Source organism: Nelumbo nucifera, chromosome 1 (assembly GCF_055504915.1).
Source record: "Nelumbo nucifera cultivar China Antique chromosome 1, China Antique-T2T, whole genome shotgun sequence".
NCBI classification, from domain to species: domain Eukaryota; kingdom Viridiplantae; phylum Streptophyta; class Magnoliopsida; order Proteales; family Nelumbonaceae; genus Nelumbo; species Nelumbo nucifera.
The window spans coordinates 155,350,179-155,371,412 of NC_142649.1; the positions used below are offsets into that span (position 1 = coordinate 155,350,179).

Here is a 21,234-nt window from a genome sequence, read left to right on the forward strand (position 1 = left end):
ATTTCCCTTAGTGGAGACTAGGGCTGAATGTTCTCCAGATAGTTCTGTTGACTGTGTTTGGGAGTCAACTTGCATCTCCTTTCTCCTTCTTCATTCCTCACCAGGTATTTGGCATGGTGAATCTCGGGTAATTCATCTCTCCCTAGAATCTGCGACCTTATACCTTCATATACTGGGTCTAGTCCAGCCAGAAACTTGAAGGCCCTGCTCTCCTCAATCTGCTTGTCATGCCTCTCCTTATCCCTGGCATTTTCCCAGTCCAAAATCAAGTGATGGTCAAGCTCTTCCCAGAGGCCTTCCAGTGTTGCAAAGTATGTTGCTACGGACTTGTCTCCTTGCCTTAGGGCTGCAATGTCCTGGTTCAGCCTGTAGATTCTAGCATTGTTCCTTTTCTGGTCGTATGTCTTGGATACTTTCTCCCAAATCTTAGCAGCTGTAGGGAAATGATGAACAGTTCTGGCCACCTGAGGAGTCATGGAGGCCAGCAACCAAGACATGACTGTGGCATTTTCCTTGCGCCACACGGTGTATTCAGGACTGCCAACATCTGGTTCTTTCTTGTCTCCATCCAAATAGCCTATGAGTTCACGAGAGGTAATGAACAGCTTTGCTGAGACAGACCACTCTCTGAAGTTATATTCATCCAAAAATACATTAGTGATTTGCAAACTGTGCAGATTAGGGTTTTCCAGGTTGGGTGACCTTGCGGCAGGTCTGATATCCCTGGAGGAAACTTCTCCAGATAGTGAAGACATGCTGACTTCAGTCTTAACTGGTCAAAGAGTTCAGTGCTGGGCAATCTAGAGCTGACAGCCCCCTAGGTAACTTCACTTAAGCTGAAGGAGCTCGGGTACAGCAGTGGTGAGGGGTTTCGGACTGATAACCAACCTGAACTTGGAGCTGTTTACCACTTTGCTGTGCTGGTGTTGCTGGGGCTTCGAAGCTGCTGTTGTAGGGAAGCTCTCCCCCTTTCGGCTAGGGCTAGGACTGCAGAAATCAGTCCTCAACTAGGTCTGTCCTATACAGACCTCACTTAGTAGCCAAATAGCTACTATCTTGCTGAAGAAGAAGCTAGTAGGATATCCACTTCTGGGCCTTACCTCCCTTGAGCCCTACAACCAAGGGAAACCCTAGGTTCGAATCTACCTTGTTCTCTTACAACCCTGTTTTTTTCAGCAACCCAGAGAAGAAGAAGAAATGAGAAAAGAGCATCAAAAGAAGAGAGAGTAGAAGCTGGTGTGCCGGCTGAAACCCTAGGTTCGAATCAGCTCTGATACCATGTGTGCTGAATGCTGTGTTCAAAGTAGAGAAGTGAAGAAGAAAACCACTGGTATGCTGGAAAATGTCGAACTGTACTGTTCAGTCGACCAGCAATGATTTATATTTGAATGAAGTACAATGGTACAAGAATTTACTGGAATGCCCCTGATTAGTGATGGGACACCCAGTTAACTTAAAACATTAAACAGGCTTAGGCCCATTAACCCAGGCCCAGATACAGGATAATTTAACTTAAGTATGGGCTAATAAGACTCTTATCAGCCGAACACTCATACAAAGAGACTTCATTCTAACATTCTAACACTCCGCCTCAAGCTAAGCCTGGATAGCAATCATGTTTAGCTTGCCAAGTAGGTCTCTGAACTTTGTTGCTGTCAGTCCTTTAATCAATATATCTGCAATTTGCATCTCAGATGGTGTATAGGGTACACGGAGTTCTCCTGAAACAATTCTCTCTCTGACAAAGTGTCAGTCAATTTCAATATGTTTTGTTTGGTCATGCTGCACGGGATTGTTAGCTATGTTGATAGCTGCTTTATTATCACAATACAGCCTGAGAGGGCCCTCAGCCTTAATACCAAGCTCGTTAAGAAGAGTTCAGAGTTTAGCAACCCTGTGTGCCATAGCTCGGTATTCTGCTTCTGCACTTGATCTAGCCACCACATTCTGCTTCTTACTGTGCCATGTGACCAGGTTCCCTCCTAAGAATGTACAGTAACTTGAGGTTGATTTCCTGTCTCCAATAGAACCAGCCCAATCTGCATCAGATTGGGATTTTTGGTGGAACAGGCTTGCTCCAAATCTCTTTTATCGGAAAATTCTCACCCCCATCAGCAGGAGCTTGTACAAGGGTATTGAAGAAAGGAACACAAGTAAAGGTTCCATCAGAAGAAGCAAACCATACTCTAGTGTCCTCCAAAGGTGGATTGGAGAAAACTGACTTAAGAGTATCAAGCAAGCAAATAAGAGACTCACAACATTCATTATCCCTTAAACCCCTTCTTAAACCAAAATCCCAATTCAGTCCTGAGTGAGAAAAGGTGACAAAATTTGAGATGGGTTGTAACTTGTAGTTAGAGATTGAATATAAATCAGTGAATAGGGAGCAAAAAGGAGTATCACCCAGCCAAATATCTTCCCAAAAAAGCACCCTAGAGCCACAACCCACATCAAATCTGATTAGATTAAGAAAGATTGGATATACCTCTTGTATTTCTTTCCACGGAGAGCTTGAGGAAGATGTGGGGGCTATCTTTGCATCCCAGCCATTGTTCATCAGCCTGTGAGTGCTTTCTATCACCTTGTGCCACTGCCCGTCTCTTTCCAATGGGAATCTCCAGTGCCACTTTCCTAACAAAGAAGTATTCCTGTGAACTAGGTTCCTAAATCCTAAGCCTCCCTTTTCATTTGTTTTGCTGACTTGTTCTCACTTTGCCAGATGATCCCTCTTTTCCCCCCAAGTTCCCTAAGAAAATCCCTCATAAGTTTTTCTAGATGTCCAACCACTCTAACTAGGATTCTAAAAGTTGAATGGAAATAGACTGGTAAATTTGCTAGAGTTTCTCTAATTAGTGTTATTCTGCCAACCATGGACAAATAATTCATCTTCCAGAGTGTCGACTTCCTTTCGAACCTCTCCACCACTGGCTTCCAAAAATCTTTTGGTCTTGGATTTCCTCCCAACGGTAGCCCTAAGCACTCTAATGGCCATTGTTTGACTCCACATCCCAAAATCTCAACTAGCTCTCTCAAACTTTCATCTCCCAAGTTAATCCCTACTATACAACTTTTTCCCCAATTAACCTTCAATTTGGAGACTGATATAAGAGCCTTTCCACAAGTCTTTGGAATTGCTTCACATCTTTTACTATTTCCCCATGGTAGTCACCCAACCTATGGTTTGGATCACTGGGAGAGTTAGCTAGCTTTACTCCTACCTTTCCTAAATCTTGCAATAGATCTAGGATGTATTTCCTCTATTAAATGAAGATCCCCTTTTATGAGTGAGCAACTTTAATTCCATAGAAATACAGTAAAGGACCTAGCTTTCACTTCAAACTGAGTGGCTAAGAACTCCTTCAACTATTGAATTTCAATTTTCCAATCACCAGTGACTAGAATATCATCAACATATACTATCGGGGCTACACTTTTACCTTACCCCCTCTTCACAAATAATGTATGATCAAACTGGAATTGCTCGAATCTTATTTGCTACACAACTAAATAAAACCTGCTAAACCAAGCCCCTGGAGATTGTTTTAGGCCATACAATGACTTTTTTAGCTTGCACACGTTTTGCTCACTGCCTTGGGCACGAAAACCATGGGGTTGAACCATTTACACATCTTCTTCAAGATCACCATTCAAGAAGGCGTTTTTGATATCCACTGATGAAGATCCTAATCAAGATTAGCAACTAATGAGAGGAGAATTCTAATAGAGTTCATCTTGTTTATTGGGGGAAATGTCTATATAATCAACTCAGTACACCTAAGTAAACTCCTTTGCCACTAACTGGGCTTTATACCTTTCTCCTATGCCGTCAGCCTTGTGCTTCACCGTAAACACTCACTAAAATCTTATTAGTTCTGTTCCTTCAAGAAGATCCACCAATTCCAATGTACCATTTTATGTAATGCATTGATCTCTTCATTACATTTGTCCATTTAGGTACTGATAGAGCCTCTACTACATTCTTAGGGATTGGAACATTGTTAATGAGAGAAAGAAAGACATTTAAAGAAGGTGGGATGAACTCATCTTTTCTACTGGTGTAAAGCTCTCCAGGTAATCAGTACCATAGGTGTGTGTATAACCTTTTGCAACCAACCTTGCCTTGTACCTTTCTATATTGCTATCAACACTGTACTTCATAGTGAACACCCATCTACATCCAACTATCTCTTTGCTTGTAGGAAGATCAACTATCTCTCATGTCTGGTTCTTAACTGAAGCCTCCATTTCTTCTTGCATAGCTGTACTCCACTTAGGTTTGGTGAGAGCCTCACTGACATTCCTGGGTATAAACACAAAATCTAGGGAAGAAAGGAAGGTATGGTAGGAAGGTGATAGGGCACTATAGGAAAGATGGTGTGAGATGCAATGGATTGTACAATTTCTCTTTCCCTTGCGGAGTGCAATTGGATCAGCTACAACATCAGTGTTAGGTACAAAAACATCACCACTGGGGTTAGGGGAAATAAAAGGCACATGCTCAAGGGAAATACTTGGAATTGTATCAGCTGAACCTAGAATCTCAGATGGACTAGTGGAGAGTGGTGTAGGTTTTTCTACTGGAGCATGTGTGGAGTCAACCCTCTTCTTGCATTGGTGTTGAAAAAATTATGAGGCTGGTCGTCGTGGATCAAGCAGTGAGACAGGAGCTGCTGATGGTGGAACTGATGGACCAGATGAAGGAAGAGGAATAGGGTATGAGTTCTTGGAACTGTATCAGCTTAACCTAGAACCTCAGATGGACTAACGGAGAGTGGTGCAGGTTTTTCTACTGGAGCATGTGTGGAGTCAACCCTCTTCTTGGATTGGTGTTGAAATTACTTTGAGGCTGGTCGTAGTGGATCAAGCAGTGGGACTGGAGCTGCTGATGGTGGAACAATAGGTGGAACTGATGGACTGATGGTGTAGCATGCCTCCATCCTCCATGAACAGGTTCAAGGATCTTTCAAAATATTCAACAGCATTGTCTGAACGAAATTGCTTAATCTTCTTGTCGAATTGAGTTTCAATCATTTTACAAAATGCCATGGTTATCCGTGGCACTTCATCATGCCCTTTTAACAAGTAGATCCATGTGCATCATGAATAGTGATCAATAAAACTGATAAAGTAACGAAAGCCATCTACAGAAACAAGAGGTGAAGGGCCCCAAACATCAGAATGGGCCAAATCAAAAGGACCTTGAATTCCATTACTAGAAATTGGATAAAGAGTTCTACATTGTTTGATAACTGACACACTTCACAAACTAAACTTTGACTTGAAATACCCTTGAATAATTCAGGAAACAACCCTTGCAATGACGGAAAAGGTAAATGACCTAGCCTAGCATGCCACAAGTGTAACCTATCTATTGACTCCTCATTATTCTGACTACTGGCAGTAGATGATTGTAAGGCCGAACTGATGTCTGCATCAAAATAGTAGAGACCTCCACACTCATGACCGCTCCCAATCGTTCTCTTCGTCAGTCTGTCCTGAAAGACACAATGAGTAGGAAAGAAAGTTATGCTACAGTTTAAATTCTTGGTAAGCTTCGAAACAGATAGGAGATTGGAAGTAAGATTGGGAACATGTAGAACAGATTTAAGAGAGGCCCTTGCTTAGGTCAACCCCCCCTTCCCAGAGATGGTGGAGAGAACCATCAGCAACTCTCATCTTATCTTGGCTAGACATCAAATGATATGAAGAAAATAAAGAGGACATGTGTGTCATGTGGTCAGTTACACCGAAATCAATAATCCAAGAGGTAGACTCTATAGAACTAGTTGCACTATAAGCAGAGACAATACCTGATCTGGCAAGAGAGGTGGAAGCAAGGGAATTAGTCCTTAGACGGGTTAAGGCCCGGCTAAGGACCTCTACCTCATCAGCAGTGAAATCTAAGGACCCGGATGTGTGGGAATTAGCAGTCTGTCCCATGGGAGGAGGTGTAACTGTAGCTGTGTTCTTCGGGCTCTCACCACTGTGACTAGTAACAAGGTTCCCACTTGTTGTTTGATTCCTCTGAGGCTTATTGTCTTTCCTTAACGCAGCTGGTTTCAGATGAGGATAAAGAACCCAACAAGTCTCTTTTACATGCCTTTCACCTCCACAATGAGTGCACTTAAGATGCCTCTTGTCCGAGTGCTTGCTCCCTTTTTGGTTTGAAGAAATCAAGGATGAATGTTCAACAGGTTGTATTTGAGTGTCAACTTGCATCTCTTTCCTCCTAACCTCTTCATTCCTTAGTAGATAGTAGACATGGTGTAAATTTGGCATTTCATCCCTTCCCAAAATTTGAGACCTTATGCTCTCATACATTGGGTCTAAGCCCGGCAAGAACTTAAAGGCTCTACCTTCTTCAATTTGTTTATCATGCCTCTCCTTGTCTCTTATATTCTCCCAACCAAGAATAAGATGATGATCAAGTTCTTCCCATAGTCCTTCTAGGGTTGCAAAATAAGTTGCAACTGTCACATCTCCTTGTCTCAATGCAGCAATGTCTTGGTTTAGCGTATAGATTCTTGCATTGTTCTTTCTCTGTCCATAAGTTTTAGACACTTTCTCCCAAATCTTAGCAGCAGTGGGAAAGTGTTGAACAGTCCTGGCCACTCTTGGAGTCATCAAAGCAAGCAGCCAGGACATAACAATAGCATTTTCCTTACGCCATATTGTGTACTCCACACTACCCAGTTCAAGTTACTGCTTCTGTCCATCTAAATAACCCGTAAGTTCCCAAGAAGTAATGAAGAGCATGGCTGAAACAGACCATTCTCTGAAGTTATATTCATCCAACAATACACTGGTGATCTGCAAGGTGTGCAGATTTGGGTTTTCCAGATTAGAAGACCTCCCACCAGTTCTATTATCCCTAGAAGACACTTCTCCCGATATTGAAGACATCTCCTTCCTCTTACAGTGATCACAATTGATAACGCAGTACAAAGAACACGATTTCAGACTTATCGAAGCTGTTACAAGTCTGAGAACCCCTCGTAACAGGTCTGAAACCAAGAACAATCCACCCCTGTACTGTGCTGAACACTTTTGGACTGGGCTTTTACTTCTACTATCGTAGCTGTAGCCGAGGGCATTACCACTTTGGCACCTCCGGTGGTCGAACCTAGACTGTGACCACCCTTACGATCTGTACTAGGACTGTCTAACTCAGTCCTTCCACCTAGATCTGTTCCACACAGATCTCTCTTAGCTGCTAAATGGGTACTACCTACTGCAGGGTTTCTAGTAGGGCATCAGCTTCTGGGACAAACTCCAGCAATGGGAATATGACAACCATCTGTTGTAGAGACTCTGTCTCTACCAGAGCACAGTTGATAAGAATTGAAAAGGGTAGATATATTGGTCATGTGCTCAGATGCTCTTGAGTCTATAATCCAAGGAGGTCCCTCCTTAACTGAGGTGAATGCATAATTTGCAACCACATATGAACTACCTATATAAGCAAAGGAGGTAGTGTGATTGGCTCCTGCACTTCACTACCCGTTTGAAGAACTAGAACCGGCTGAATCCTTCTTGCTCATAAGTTGTCCTTACTCCTGCACTCCTCACCTTGTGCCTTGCGCCTCGGGTGCAAATTAGCCTTTACACCTTTTTTGCGCCTTGCACTTTTAAAACACTGTCTAAGTGATCTATCTATTGTCGAAGTGTTTTCAACATGGAGAAATACATAGCAAGTGGTCTATCTCCCTATTTTGTATTAATCACCTGATTACTTAACTAATAGTTTCTAGGTGCATTTTGTTTCTGGGAATAGGTTTCAGTCACTTCATCCCAAATCTCCTTTGCATTATTAGCCTACAAAAAATTTTTACCAATGTGAGGTAACATAGAATTACACAACCGGGAACATTGCCATGTATTTCTCCTGTACCCATCGAGGGGAATTTGTATCAGGTTTCTTCTCCTCCCCAATGATGTACTCCAGTTTCCCACGAGCACCAATGGCCATCTTGGTTGATTGTATCCATTCTAAATAATTTGTACCATAGAATTTTACTGTGGTAATAATTCCAAACCCAAAAGAGTTACTAGTACCTCCTACACCCACACTCATGTTACCGGTGGACTTTTGCTTAGTATTCCAACTCTCCTTTTCAACTTCAAACAATTCAAAAACAAAAAATAACTAGGTAGAATGCCTCCAATATCAAATCGATCTCACATACAAGGGTAACAGACCTTTCCAAAAGAAGAAAAACCTATTTGGAGAGAAATCCCTCTTCTCGCACCTTCTCCCACCAGAGAGAGTGAATCGATCACTCTAGAAGGCTCAGAAACTACTAGAAACCAAACCACCCCTATATAAAACCTAGAGAAGTCCATAAAGGTCCAAGCACCCAATATTAGATAAAAAATGAAGAGTCCAACTTGACTAAGACTTTTCCCTGCACTCCAGTCCTTCCTAATTTTGATGCCAAAACACAGATCATCCTCTTGATGACTGGAACCCACTAAAAGAATCCCAGAACTGGGCAGTCTGAAGTAGATTGATTAGCCCTTTATTTCCTCTTGCAATTGTCTGATCTAGGACTGCATGCCAGAACTCCAAGAAACCCTAGTCTTGCTCTGATACCACTAAGTAGAAAACTGGCTGAATCAAAGAATCTGTAAAGAAAAGAAATATATCTCGAGGAAGAAGAGAAAGAGAAGAGAAGAGATTAAGAAAGAAAGAGAGAGCAAATCATTTCTGGCCGCCCTCCCACTAGTATTTATAATTTTAATTAAAAGAAGGCTACAATGACTAATATGCCCTTATAGGGCGGCTAACATGTAAAACTGCATAAAAACTTAAAAGAACCACTAAAAAGGGACCCAACAAGTGTGCTGTGGTCCTCAATTCCTATCTAAACAAATAATAAACAAAAACAACTACTAAATATGCACAAATCTGCCCAAAAACCTCAACACCTCTTTTATCATTTCATAAAATATCATTCTATATTTTCACATATTTCAGTGTTTTCACCATGCCCATACTTTTTATAATGCTTTTATATGACATTTCTAACATGTTTTCTATATTTGGAGTACTGAAGTTTCCACCAACACCAACATTTTAAACCTTGATTGTATAGATATAGTGATTACTCCTTGTATATCTTGATATACATATTTATTGACAATGAATGTCAACAAGTTTAAAAGATTGTGCTAATGACATGCTTCAGCCTTGAAATTGTGCCTGAGGATCTCGTACACAACGAATTGATTAGTTTATGTCTTTCCCTCTTTTTTAGAACTTGATCCATGAATGGGGCCTTGCACTCCTCTTTTCTTCAACCATGTTGCTTCAGCGCATATTAAAATGTTGTTATTAAATATTTTTAGTGGGTTTTTATGACAGTTAATTACCATTTTCTTTGTTCACTGACATTCGATTTCAGTTATTTTCATTTCATATTCCATCTGAAATTTTCTTTTACCCTTTTGACATTGTGTTTGCAGAATTATGGAATTCTTTATATTTGTTTTTATCCTCCTAGTAAAAGAGAAGCATGTATGGTTATTATTATATCTTTTTTGCAGGAGCATCTCAACAAAGATGATTTAGCATTTATTTTTTCTCTCAAGGTAAGTCTTATGCATATTTTCTTATTTATTTTTTATGCAGGTTTCTTCTTGATAGAGTATGATGATGTCTAGGAGCACCAAGTGTTCTCTAATTATTTTGTATGTTCACAAATTCAGTTATAGTTTCATGTGTTTGTCATCATTATAGGACATTAATACCTATGTTTTAAAACTCAAGTGCAATGCAAGTATAGCACAAGGAGTTCCTATAACATGAAGCACAAGTGAGGCATCAGCTTTGAAAAACAAAAATAATAAAGTACTTAAAATATATGTCTATTTTGAAAATTGTTATTGTATCGTAATATTTTAAGATTATTTCTATTTTTTACAAACTTGTCAAAAAATTAAATATAGAAATGTTAAAAGGCTAAATATATAGAGATAAGTGTTCTACCCTATTTTTAAGTCATATCTATCATATATGTACCTAAAACAATAGAATTTACTATTGAACAGACTGTTAACATCAATATGTTGGCCCAACCAGCTAGGGTTTATTGGCCATATTTCAAAATTTTTTCCAGTCCACATCCAATAATCAGATTCTCCTATGATTGATCCAGCATTGGGTTGAACCAGATTTGGTTTTCAAATAAAACGAGTGTGCCTGATATGGAGACCACAGAGTGCAACTCACAGAATGGTGGTTCACGCCTAAAATTCAAGATCAAATGGCAAAAAAAAAAAAAAAATCAAGTTCAAATTATCCTCCCAACTGAAGATGGTGTAGTTGATGTGAAGAGGTTGATCTTGCAACTAGTTTCAACCGAATTCCTTCTCCAAACAACTTGGATTTTTGCAGATGTAAAACCACTTTAATTTCCGATTTTTTGCAGAAGAAAACACAATAGAAACAAAGAGAAACAAGGCTTCTCAAGGCTAGGTCGATCTAGGGTTTTTGGGTAGTAGTGGTCGACCTCTACCCCTTGTCTCTTATGTTTAGATCCCAATCCTAATGTGATTAGGACTATCCAAATCTGATATGATTTAGTCCTCTAATCACTTAAGTCTAAGTGATCCTTGGTTTCAGCTACCCTATGAAGCCCAAGGATAATGGATTGACGTAAGATAAAGCCCATAAGATGTCCCTGTAAATGGTCTTTTGCTCATAACTTCTCAGCCCTAAATGATCAAACACTATTCATAGGGAAGGTCATCTTCCCAGACTACTGAATGCAGTGTCACACCCTCTGTTCAGATGGACCCGGGGTTAAACCTTTTGCAAACCTTTTTCATAAAATAACATATGATAAATATAAATACATTTGCAAAGAGATTTCAGAAACAGTTAAATCCATTACAGACAATTTTAGGTTTCCACCAATCCCGAACTCTGGGTTCTGCTTCATCTCATTTCAAGATTTCCCCATTAACCAAACGAAAATCCAAAAACAACGATTTTAGTTCTGATAGACCTAACTGCAATCAGTCCCAAGCTAGTAGACCCAAAAACTAGGGTTTCACTGCACCCAAGTACTTGGAAGAAATGGGAGAACTGCAGCTGCTCTTACCAGTGCTTCCCAAACAATCTCTAACTTCAACCGATCTCTTCTAGGGATCAAAATAGACCTCCCAAGATTTGATCTCCACTTTAACACGGTCTTCTTGACCCGTAACAGTGGTTTAAAAGGTGTGGAGGCATACTCCTGGAGGCGCACCTCTAGGTGAGGCGTGCACCTCGTACGCTTTTTTCATGAGGTGTGCTAGAGGCGTATGCCTCGTGCACCACATGCACACCTCATATAAAAATACAAGAAAAAAAAACAAAAGGAAAGGAAAAGAAAGGGAAGGGAAGGGAAGAAAAGATTTTTTTAATAAATAGTGCTATGCATCTTCATTCTTCTTAATATAAAATATTTTTTTATTAAAAATAAAGAAAAATGAGATCCTTCCTCTTCCTCCTTCGTCCTCCTCATCCCCTTCCTCTTAGGGAGGCTTACGCTTCCTTGTGTTTGGAAGGCTTATGCCTCCTTGTGTTTGGAAGGCTTATGCCTCTTACGTTTTGAACTACACCTCACACCTCTAGGTAGTGGAACGCCTCACGTCACGCCTCTGCATTTTAAAACATTACTCGTAAATGGAAAGCTCTCTTGTTGGCTAGGGTTTTGGGCAAAAATCAGCAGCCATAGTTTCTTGGCAATCTATAGTCAGTTTCTATCTCTCAAAAGCCTCTTCCAACTAGGCACAAATGGCTGAAAAACAATCAGCAACTTATTTCTCCATACACTCTTCTAGTCGAAGGGTGTATGGCATAATTGTCAACATGCCTAGGTGACTATAGGGTGCCCAGTCTCCTTGGCGCCTAGGCGATGGAATTTGAAAGTATAAAATAAAGATCCCTAACCCTTTTTAAGCTACTGTTTTAGTTTTATATACTGACCAACTTACCGTATACTGGTTATTAGCAATAAATTCATTCAAATAAAACATAAAATTCCATCATATACATCATACCTGTTTCAGGCCAACAAAAAAATGAGGAATGTAGCAAAAAAAAAGAGAGAAAATAAAGGGACAGAGCCCCTGTTTCATCCCAAAATAAAGCATTATTAAAAAATAGTGCAAAAAAACTCAGGAAAGTTTCAGAAAGTTGGGGCGCAGCCCCTGTTGAAGAAGAAGAAACAGGGGGCGGAACCCCTGTTTTGTTTCCAAAAGTTTTTTTTTTTCAAATTAGAAAATAAAATACTGGAGTACGAGGTTGATTTGAGAAAGGTGGGAGGAGGAGGAGGCTGAAGAGGCAGAGCCCCTGTTTCATCCCAAAAAATTAAGGAAAAAAAAGGACCACAGAACAATTGGACAGAAGAAGAAGAAGAAGAAACTTACCGGGAGGTGTTGGATGACTTGGACTGAGTCCTCAGTTTCTCTTCTCAGTCTCGGTTCAGAACTCAAACCCAAAGAAACTTCGGTAGCTTTAGTAAAGAAAGATTTATCTTTATAAAAAAAGTTATAACATACAACAGGATGTATTCTAATAAAATAAAACCAACCAATAAAATGATACAATATATATAAAGGCATTCAAAAAATGATATAATGTGTATATGTGTGAGTGCCTAATACAAAAAACACTTGGCGTTGGGCGAGGCGACTTCTAAAAATCGCCTAGTCGCCTGGGCGCCCGCCTAGGTGTCACCTTGACAATTATGGTGTATGGGATTAAGAAAAAAGAGAAAAAAAGGAGGGGTGCTCTGATACCAAGATGTGATTCAGTCCAATAGAATCAGAAAATAAATTTCAAATTATAGAGAGAAAAGAGAGAAATAGAAGAGAAACAGTAGTGAAGAAGAGGAAGAAGATGAAGAAGAAGGGAGAAGGAGTAGATGGTTCAATTTCTTCTCTCCTTACTCTAGTCCACTAATCTTTTATTAATCTAATCTTGACAGAAACAATTACAATACTGCCCTGCTTTTAAACTTGTAATTTTGGTCAAATAACAATTTTGTCTAGCAGCAAATGTAAGATTTTCTAAATAGTAATTAGGTTCCTTTATATTTCTGTCTTTATTGACAACTTATGCCACACAAAAAATAGGAAATTGTTGAATGGATCTTGCTTCTATATTGGTACTTTATTTATCTATTTATTTTTCTTCCATATCTTGGCAGGCTTTATTCCTATCATTCTCCCCAAGTCAAAAACAAAAATTGGGAAAAAAACTCATCCTGATGTTTTGAGGTGTTGTAGGATCCTTATTTACTAAAAACAAAACATAAACAGTGAAGGCCCAAGCCCACATCATTATGTCTCACAACAAAAAATTCATCCTTTTGGATCAAATGTGTCAGCCCTTGATATTACAATTAAATAATAAAAATTAAAAAAATATAAAAACACAAAAATTACAAAAACAAATTGTAGAAAAAATTTGGACACATCTCTAATATCATATATTCATCATATTAAACAAAGATAAGTGTGATAAATAAGAATTATTTTTATACACTGAAATATAAACAAATGTAGAAAAATTTGGAAACATATTGTTACTGTCATCATAATCATCTAAAATTGCCACGTGTGAAGCATGTGCACGTTTTCTGGTCTTGATATTAAAGACTCTTGGAATTTACAACATGATCTATAAATAGTAAGGGTTTGGATTCAACTTAGTATTAAATCCTTCTAAAAATGTTTATTGCTTATTGTTCAAATCATATATTTTGATATGTTAACCTTACAATTTATAAGAATAATTTATTTAAATCAAATTGATTGGGGCTCAATTCTGCATCTTATTGTTTCCTTTCTTTCATTTTTTCATCGGGCTCTTGTTTTAAAAGCACTTGGACATAAAGCACTTTTTTTTGGTTATTTAAATCTATTGGAAGATCTTTTGAGTATACTTTCCATCAATTTATTGGCTAAAAATCATTTATGTGGATAAACTGACTTTGAAGTTGAATTTGATTATGTTATCTACAAGTGGCAAACTTGGTAGGAGAAGTGACTTATAGAATGGATGGATTGAAAAATGGGGTAACATTGTTTTTTTTGGCACTTTAGGTATTCTTACCAGTTTTGTCATTTAACCATTTTCTTTTAATGGCATAAACATGCCTTTCAAGGTAGCAATTGGATTTTCCCCTTTAATGAAGGCTTTACCTAAAGAATACGACTCAATGGAACAATATTACAAAACAATCTTTGTCGTGATAAAATTTTGGAAAGTGCACCCAGCAAAGTTTGATTGTGCAACAGATGTCTGCTTGAAATTGATCTGAACTGCCTTCTAGGAGTATACATTCTTATATTTTTGTATTTATTGTTTTACATTTCTTCTGAAGTTTTCTATGTTTCTTTGATCAGGTGGCAGACAGTGCAACACTTTATGGTGTTTGCTTACATGTACAGGAAATTGTTCAGAGGCCACCTGGTATTTTAGGTGGCACTTCACCTATTTCTCAATCGTCTGGCCGGGGGAGCCGCTTTCTGGTTTCTGCACCTCGTTGCTATTGTGTGCTTACTAGAATTCCTTTCTTTGAGTTACATTATGAGATGTTGAACAGGTTGGCAGTAATTTTACAAATATTCTACCATGATCTATTGGTTAATGGATTTTGTTTCTAAGAGAAACTGGCATTTCTTTTCCTTTTGCTTTTCATGTGTACAGTATCATTGCCCAAGAGCGTCTGGATAGAATAACCCAATTTGTTAGTGAAGTGACTCTCAGCGATAGTTTCCTCTCAGGGATTAAAATACAGGATCAGATGAATGAGAACAATGACTCCCCTAACAGGGACTGTTACAGTGATTGGATGGATTCAGCAATACCTCTTGACAATGCAGTAGCCCTTAGTGCAGCTGCAGTAGGCCTTATTTCAGATGACAGAATCCCTTCTTTTTCCTCAAGGTTGTCAGAACCTCAATCTCCTGAAAGTGGTTACACTAGCGAACAATATTTTGATGATTATGCACCTGAGACTTCAGAAGCCCTGTCCGAAAGCTTCGAAAGGATGAATGGAAATTATGAAAATGGTCAAATGTTGCCAGATATTAGTTCATTTATCTGCTCTAAGAGCCGTAAATTAGAGCGTGTTGAGAGTTCTGAATCCTTATTAAGCTGGTAGATTTTCTTCTTCTTCTTTTGCCCTAGTTTGATTGCTTGGTTTTAATTAGTTTACTGGTTTTATCATTGAAACTTATGAGTAGATAGATATTGTTATTTTTTATCGTAGTCTATATAAATCTTCTGTGGCATTTGTCTTCTTTTGCCCTAGTTTCCTTGCTCTTTCATTCTTTCTCTGAAAGAAGTTGAGTTAATATTTTGTCAGCTTTTGGCAGTTCAGTAATATCAGAAGATGAAGATGATGAAGTTGGGAATGATATTATAATAGAATGGGCTAAGGTTATTTCTTCCTCAATGTTATTTTCGTGAAGTTGTTTTCTGTTTCATCATATTTTATTAATAATTCTTATGGTGTTTGAGACAGGAGCACAAAAACAAATTGCTACAGATAATTTGCAGTTATCAAGATCTTTCTGTTCCAGCACGAGGAAATGAAATAATTTTTGAACCACTTGAACATCTACAGGCTATAAAATATAGTCGACCTCCAATTTCTTCCCTTGAATTATGCGGAAATTATACTGATATACAGGGTTTAGTAGAGACTGATGAGGTAATTAATGTTGCTAGGATCTGTTTTCCTTTTTCTTCATCATTAGTTTCATCTGATCCAGGTATATCTAAACAAGGTTAATGCAAGGTTAGCTGCTGCTGAGGAAGCTCTTGCACTATCAATTTGGACTACTGCAACTGTTTGCCGAGTTCTATCTCTTGAAAGTGTAATGTCTTTTGCAATGCACCTTATCTTAGACACATGTTTCATGTATCTTTTTTGTAGTAAGGACGTATGATATGTACTGTATCTTTCAGGTTTTAGCATTGTTTTCAGGAGTTCTACTGGAAAAGCAAATAGTAGTTGTATGCCCCAATTTGGTAAGTTAATTTTAGAATGGAGATCTTTCATGTCCAGAAAGTGTTTTATGGTTTCTTATGAATTTTGAACATAATAGAAAAGAAAACAAAAGAAGTTTTCTTCCAATTGATTCTCCTATTTGAATTTCATTTTGCAGGGAGTCCTCTCAGCCACTGTATTGTCACTAATTCCCATGATTCGTCCATTTGAATGGCAGAGTTTATTACTACCAGTAAGTTCAATATCATGAAGCAGGCAGTGTCTTTCTTAAACTATTGTAGCCAGAACGTTTTTGTGAGAGTTATGACTATTTTTAATGATATTGCAGTCGAATGCCAAAAATATTTGTATAGAATATCAAAATTTTGGGCTTTTCATAGCAGTTTCGATGTTATTGTGTAATGTTCAATGATGTGGAACTCTTTGAAAACATCTCTCTAGTATAAGTATTTTATAAATTTACAATCTTTTTTAGGTTTGGAAGAAATTTGGAAGTCTACCTAAGAGTTGTTTGGTGGGTTAAATTTAGAGGAGTCCTTTGTGTGAAGATAGAGATTTAGATGTAAAATGGGAGAGTGGCTGTTGAAATACTTGAGGCTACCATTGGATGGTGATCAAGTAACTAATAATTTTTGGTATCTAGTGGTTGACAATGTAGAGAGACTAGGCCGAATGGGCCCTAGTATCTTTCTTGTAGTATGTTATTTATTTATTTGTTAGCTAATTTCCCTATCTTTATGGGCCTGTTATTTCTTTTTGTTAGTTCTCTTTATGTTACTGCCTAGCTGGCCGCTCACTTAAGGGCATACTTGTAATTAACCTAAGATTGAAGTTTAACAAAAGGATTAGAGAAGGGAGGGAAGAGATATTTGAACTCTTCTTCTTCTTCCTCTTCTTTTCTCCATCTTCTTCCTTTGTGCTGCTGTTCTCTATTTTTTCCTTCTTCTATTCTCTCTAAATTTTACCAAGTTTATATCAGTTTTTCAGGACTGATTTACATCTTGGTATCAGAGCAGGTTTCTTCTTCTTTCTTTTTCTTTTTTTTTCTCTTTTCCCATACACCCTTCGATTAAGAGTGTGTATGGAGAGATAGGTTCTCTATAATTCAGAGGACCTTTTGCCTAGTGGGTAGAGGGTTTGGAGAGTTGAATTCTGGCCGGAACTACCAAGAAGTAATGTTGTACTGTTTCCGCCCAAAACCCTAGTTGATTAGAGATTTTCGAAGTTACAGGTAAAAGTGAAGCTTTGGGTGTGGCACTCTGTGCTTGGGAGGTGCCTTTTGACTTCTAAAAGAGGGCGGTTCAGTTTTTGAAGAGATTGGGAAGCTTTAGTAGGAGCGGCTGCATCTTCTCTCTTTCTCCTTGATAGCTAGGCGCAGTGAAATCCTAGTTTTCAAGCATCTGGGTGCTGGTTTCACTTCAAGTAAGTTTATAAAGATCAAATTTCTGGTTTTTTGATTTTCATTTGATTAATGGAGCAATACGGAAGTGAGTTCAAGCAGGTTCCGGTTTCCGGGCTTGGCTCGGTAGATTCTGTTTGACAGATGTGACCACAATTAAGCTAGATGGAACCAATTATCTTGCTTGGGCACAGTCTATAAGGATTTATGTCTGTAGTGGAGGAAAATTAGGGTATCTCACAGGCAGTAAGGTGAAACCCGAAGAGACAAACCTTGAATTTGAGAAATGGATGCAGGAGAACTATACAGTGATAGGATGGTTGGTCAACTCTATGCAGCCTCATATCAGTCAGCACTATCTCTGGATGTCCTCGGCCAAGGAGATCTGGGACAGTGTCATTGAAACCTATTCACAGAGGTTGAATGTGGCTAGAATCTACAAGTTGAAAAGTGATGTGAAGAACCTAAGATAGGGGGAGAAGAGTGTGGCAATCTACTATTCTATGCTGAAATCGTTATGGCAGGAAATTGATGTTATGGAGACAGTTGTATGGGAGGATACGAAGGATACAAAAACTTTTAGGAAGTTGGTGGAATGAAACAGGGTCTTTGAGTTTCTTATTGGACTCAACCCTGAGTTTGACATCATTAGGCAGAATATTTTTGGCCAAAGATGAGGTTACTCTTGCCCAGGCATATGCTATGGTAAGCAGTGAGGAGAGTAGGTGGCAGGTTCAGTTACAGAGTCCACCTACGGAACACTTTGCATATGCTGGAATAAAGCCGAATGGGTCCAACTGAGACGGAGCTGGTATGTGAATATTGCAAGAAACCGAGGCATACTAAGGACACTTGTTGGAAGCTTCATCTTGATCTTCTACCTGACCGGTTTAAGAATAACAACAATTTTAAGAAGATCAGTAAGATAGGAAAGCCTAAGACTGCTAATGTTGCCACAGTACCCGAAGGAGGAAGTAAGGGGAGAGTGAAGAGAAGTCAACCATGGAACGGTTGGCAGCAATGAAGGCAGATTTTGAAAAGTATGGAAGGTTGCTCACTTAGGTATTCGTGCTTCTACAAACCATGCTTAAGTTTCAGGTAATCATAAAATCCCTTGGATCATAGATTTTGGTGCATCAGACCATATGACCAGCTTGTCTAATCTTTTTTGTTCATACCACCTTCTCTCTGGTAGAGGAAATCTCCCTTGCTGATGGGTTTCTTTCTCCCATTTCTGGCAAGGGGGATATCAAGACCTCTGACACTCTTTATTTATCCTCTGTCCTTCATGTCCCTAAATTTAATACAAATCCTTTATTTGCTAGCAGCTTAACTAAATCCATGAATTGTAGTATAACCTTCTTTCCCACTCATTGTGTTATTCAGGACTTGCAATCTCAGAGGTTGATTGGGAGTGGCCATGAGGCGAATGAAATATACTTGCTGGATACACCTGATAGAGTTCTTGGACCACCTCATGGAGTTGCCTTGGAGTTAGTTTTGTCAGAGTCTATTGACAAAGTCATTTTATGTCACTTTCGGTTTGGTCATTTGTCTGTTTTTGCTTTGAGTCATTTTTTCCCAGATATGTTTGAGTGTCTTTATCAAGTCTTCATTGTGAGTCGTGTGAACTGGCAAAGCATTGTAGACAATCTTATTCAATAAGCAATAAAAGATTTATTTTTCCTTTTCATATTGTTCACTCTGATGTGTGGGGGCCATATCATTTGCCTACTATGGGGGGTTACAAGTACTTTATCCTTTTTATTGATGATTACTCCCGTTACACTTGGATTTATCTCATGAAATCTCGGGATGAAGTACCAACTATTGTGCAAAAATTTCATGAACTCATCCGTACCTAGTTTAACACACGGATCAAAATATTCCGTTCTGATAATACTAAGGTGTATTTTGAGAAAACCCTCTCAACCTATCTTGAAACTTTTGGGGTTATTCATCAGAGTTCTTGTTCCTACACTCCACAACAGAATGGAGTGGCGGAAAGGAAGAACCGGAATGTGGTTGAAGTTTCCAGATCATTCCTTTTGCACCCCATGTTCCTATAAAATTTTGGGGAGATGCTGTCCTTACTGCTACCTTTTTGATTAACTATATGCCTTCCCGGGTTCTTGGCTTCAAAACCCCCTTTAGCCTTCTCTTTTTGGATGAGAATCTCTTCTCTCTTCCTCTCCGTGTTTTTGGGTGTACCTGCTATGTACATGTTCACAGCCATCAAAGGCACAAATTTGAACCTGAGGCTCGTAAATGTGTTTTTCTGGGATATGCCTCCACGCAGAAGGGATATTGCTGTTTTGATCTAGTTAGTGGGAGCCGTTTTGTTTCTCAAGATGTCGCATTTGCTGAGTCTACTCCTTTCTTTAGGATTCCTCCTGAGGGGGAGAAATCTGAGGAACCCTTTGCTATGTCTCCAGCAGTTCCTCTTCCTGTTCCTTTTGAGCCATCTGATGAGGTGTCCACTTCTCCCACTGGGCCTGCCTCCAGTGTTCTTATTCCTCCTCCTCCACCTCATCCTCATGTAATTTCTCCTCATCCTGTTCTCCAAAGGTGGTAGCAAAGACACCGATTCAGACATGGGCAAGTTGTTTCCACTCCTACAGATGAGCCTCTTGCTCCTCCCATCGTTACTAAGGTAACTGGTCAGCCCTCCTCTGACCCATCTACTTCTTTCCTAGACCTTGATCTTCCTATTGCTCTTCGCAAGGGCAAGCGGAAGTGTGCAGTCCATTGTATCTCTAAACACCTGTCCTATAGCCTTTTATCTCCTACCTATTATTCTTTTCTTGCTTTTGTTTCTTCCCATTTGATACCCAGGTCTGTACCAAAAGCCCTATTTAAACCTGAATGGAAGGATGCTATAATGGCTGAACTAGATGCTTTGCATAAGAACCATACTTGGGATATTGTTGACTTGCCAGAAGGGAAGGAGCCAATGGGTCGTAAATGGGTATTTGCCATTAAATATCATTCTGATGGCTCTATTGAGAGGTTTAAGGCCAGGCTGGTTGCTAAAGACTACACTCAGATGTATGGTATTGACTATCTTGAGAACTTTGCTCTTGTGGCTAAGATGAACTCAGTTCGGGTTTTGTTGTCCCTAGCTACTACTTTTGAATGGCCTCTCCATCAGTTTGATGTTAAAAATGCCTTCTTGAATGGAGATCTACATGAAGAGGTCTATATGTCTCAGTTCGGGTTTTGTTGTCCCTAGCTACTACTTTTGAATGGCCTCTCCTCCAGTTTGATGTTAAAAATGCCTTCTTGAATGGAGATCTACATGAAGAGGTCTATATGTCTTTGCCTCCGGGAGTGTATGGAAAGGAAATGCAAGGGAAGGTTTGTAAACTTCAGAAATCCATTTATGGTCTCAAAAAGTCTCCTCGGGCTTGGCTTGAGAGATTCAGGGCTGCTCTTGTCTCATTTGGTTACACACAAACTCAATCTGACCAAACCTTGTTTTTGAAAAGAAGTGGCTCTCTGGTGACCTTTTTGATAGTTTATGTTGATGATATTGTGGTCACGAGTAATGACACCCAGGAGGTCAGTAAACTCAAAAATTTTTCTGAACTCTGAATTTGAAATCAAGGATTTAGGAGATCTCCATGTTTTTTGGGCAGTGAAGTTGTTAGCTCTAAGGATGGTATCTTCATTTATTAGCACAAATATGTCTTTGACCTCTTTCTTGAGACTAGTAAACTTGGTGCTAAACTAGCCTCCACTCCTATTGATCCCAATCATAAGCTTTCTGCTATAGATGGTGAACTTTTATCTGATAGGGGAGTGTTTCAGAGATTGCTTGGG

General features: G+C 39.1%; 1 protein-coding gene across 11 annotated transcripts in view; it reads left to right on the plus strand.

The window, feature by feature from the left end:
- LOC104602732 (DENN (AEX-3) domain-containing protein) overlaps positions 1 to 21,234 on the plus strand; it is a 141,319-nt gene that overhangs the window by 50,487 nt on the left and 69,598 nt on the right. For all 11 annotated transcript variants that reach the window (XR_016080453.1, XR_002022971.2, XR_016080454.1 and 8 more), the window contains 8 exons: positions 9,547 to 9,591; positions 14,401 to 14,600; positions 14,705 to 15,157; positions 15,376 to 15,439; positions 15,525 to 15,713; positions 15,790 to 15,879; positions 15,971 to 16,033; positions 16,171 to 16,245. Coding sequence is in view for 7 of the 11 variants with exons in the window: in XM_088894807.1 (XP_088750933.1) it covers positions 9,547 to 9,591; positions 14,401 to 14,600; positions 14,705 to 15,157; positions 15,376 to 15,439; positions 15,525 to 15,713; positions 15,790 to 15,879; positions 15,971 to 16,033; positions 16,171 to 16,245 (1,179 nt within the window). In the remaining 4 variants the exon portion in view is untranslated. The remainder of the gene's footprint in view (positions 1 to 9,546; positions 9,592 to 14,400; positions 14,601 to 14,704; positions 15,158 to 15,375; positions 15,440 to 15,524; positions 15,714 to 15,789; positions 15,880 to 15,970; positions 16,034 to 16,170; positions 16,246 to 21,234) is intronic.